Source organism: Pholis gunnellus, assembly GCF_910591455.1.
Source record: "Pholis gunnellus genome assembly, chromosome: 20".
NCBI classification, from domain to species: domain Eukaryota; kingdom Metazoa; phylum Chordata; class Actinopteri; order Perciformes; family Pholidae; genus Pholis; species Pholis gunnellus.
The window spans coordinates 20,873,979-20,876,521 of record NC_136547.1 but is presented as its reverse complement, the minus strand read 5'-3'; the positions used below and the strand labels follow the sequence as shown (position 1 = coordinate 20,876,521).

General features: G+C 42.3%; 1 protein-coding gene across 1 annotated transcript in view; it reads right to left on the bottom strand.

Moving 5' to 3' along the window:
• Positions 1–607: 607 nt before the first annotated feature.
• Positions 608–2,543, bottom strand: part of LOC306712538 (piezo-type mechanosensitive ion channel component 2-like) — a gene marked incomplete at its 5' end in the record, with an annotated part of 37,767 nt that continues 35,831 nt past the window's right edge. Inside the window, 6 exon segments of the mRNA XM_079181851.1 lie at positions 608–1,025; positions 1,112–1,253; positions 1,373–1,586; positions 1,887–1,966; positions 2,067–2,183; positions 2,515–2,543. The exon segment at positions 2,515–2,543 is cut by the window's right edge and continues 138 nt beyond it. Coding sequence (XP_079037977.1) covers positions 924–1,025; positions 1,112–1,253; positions 1,373–1,586; positions 1,887–1,966; positions 2,067–2,183; positions 2,515–2,543 — 684 coding nt within the window. The 3' untranslated portion in view covers positions 608–923.

Sequence of the window (2,543 nt, the reverse complement as noted above, 5' to 3'; positions counted from 1 at the left end):
GACACCCAGCTGGAAACCAGGACAATCCGTGACAAACCGGGACATCTGGTTCCTGAATATTGATACGAAAAACTAGGCTTAGTATCATAATACATTCTAATATCCGTGTTTATCATTATCAGTCGGCCTATTTTAGGTATCAATCCACCCACCTCTCCACCACAGGGTATTTATTAACTACCCTGCAACATAATAGAGCTAATTTTGGCTAATATTTAGCTTAGGAAGAGCTAACACAAAGCTAATGTATGGCTAACAGAAAGCTAACGTAGAACTAGCATACAGCTAATTACAGCTAACATAAAGCTAATGTAGAACTAGCATACAGCTAATTACAGCTAACATAAAGCTAATGTAGAACTAGCATACAGCTAATTACAGCTAACATAAAGCTAATGTAGAACTAGCATAAAGCTAATGTAGACCAAACATTCAGCTAATTGAAGCTAACATAGCGCTAATAGAAATAAGTGAGAACAGCTGTGACTTGATTGTTGATTGATACATCAGAAGTGTTTAATAAAACATGAATAACTTTAATAGTTCCAGTATCACAGGAAGTCAATGAGTGTCAGCAGCAGCGTCATATGATTTTACAGTGTGTGTGTGTGTGTGGGGGGGGGGGGGGGGGGAATCAACACTTGTAGCCGAGTTTATTCGCTCTACACCAGTTGATCATTTTACATTTCAAAAGTTTGGAACTGAATGGAAACACGACCACTGTCCTCAGATCAGTTAGCTCCGCCCCCCTGCTGCTCCCATTGGTCACACAGAATAATGTTTCTCGAAACCTTCAAAATAAAATTCAGTAAATGTTCTTTAACTGATGGTTCCACCTGGAGAACGGAGGAACCACAGATTCAGAGACAGTGGTGATGTCACAGTTTGTGATGTCACCACAGGTTCCACATCGATCGATGAGGTCATCGTCGTGTCCATTTGATCAGAGTCTCCGGCGATCGATACAAGAAGATCAGTTTGGCGTAAAGCTCCTCCTCCAACTCCAGCTCACCTGTCTCTCTCACCTGGAACAGAGAACAACCAATCAGATCACAGCGGCCAACACTGATCGTGTGATTGTGTTAATAAAGTTTTTTTATTTCATGTGTACCAGGAAGACGTCGGTGCAGAGTTTGAGAATGCGGTCGACACACGGAAGCTCCTCGAACATGATGGAGTGACTGATCCCACTGAAGAACTCCCGCACGAACTTCCCGATCACCAGAACCACCGACGCATAAAGTCCCATGATGCTGAGGGAGAACAGAGCGTCAACAAGTAGTAATAGTACTACAGCTACTGCAGTACCAACATGTGTTAAAGCAGTAATAATACTACAGGTATTTCAGTACTTGAAGGTAATGTTGTGTACCCGTATCCAGCCAGGAAGCCCAGACTCGGAGGACTGACTTTATCACTGAACACAAACAGCTGAAGCCCCGCCTCCCTCCTGTCACTCAGCGAAGCTCCGCCTCCGATGGGCACCAGGCTGGCAGCTGGTTGGTCGACGATCCACCAGTCCTGGATCTCTCGGCTCTGATTGGTCGACCGCTCCAGGGCCAGTAGGATGTCCTTGTAGCGGTCGTCTGATTGGACCAGAGAGGAGAGCAGTACTAGTTGTTAACAGAGAGTACTGCAGTACTAGTTGTTAACAGAGAGTACTGCAGTACTAGTTGTTAACAGAGAGTACTGCAGTACTCTAAACTGTGAATCTCTTGATGTCCTTTATGTTTTATAATCCTTTTAGATTGATTAATAATCCTTTATAATATTTTATAATGATTTATGATGATTTATAAATCATATTATTTTATAATCCTTAATATTTACCTTGTAACATTTTTAATCCCTTATAATATATGAATGAATATGATGAATATAGAAACCTGGGTAAAGCTGTTCGATGGGTTTGGAGTTGGAGTCGCTGGGAGCTCGAATGAAACACGGAAACACTTCCTGTATGACGCTGAAAACAAACACACACTTAACACAACTCTACCTGCAACAAACACACCTGCACACTTGGCCCCGCCCATGTTTATGTAGGCCCCTGCCCCTGTACTCACACAGGAAGTGACCTCGTCCCGTTCAGCAGCTGGATCAGATCCAGGCGAGTCTGGTCGTCCAGATAGGTCACATGTTTACCTGATGCAAGCTCCACCTTCGCCCCCAGACTCAGGTTCCTGTTAAAACACAGTACACATAGTAATACATAGAGTACTACACAATGATTGAGTACTACTATTACTACAGCTAAGAATACTACAACTACTTCCTCCAGGTAGGTAGAAATATGTAAAAGAGTAATTAGTTCAAAGAAACCAGCTAATATTAGTATCATTTATAAAACATTCCTCTGATTAAAAGGTTTCAACAGCGCCACCTGCAGGACGAATAGAATAATACAAATATTATATAGCAACTATTTACTCTACTAGACTTTTTATGACTCATAGTATAGCATGTCGGAAGGATTAATACGTCTTGATTATTGATCAGCAGAGTGAAGCTGACCTCTGAACAGTCCAGGACAGCGTCAGGGG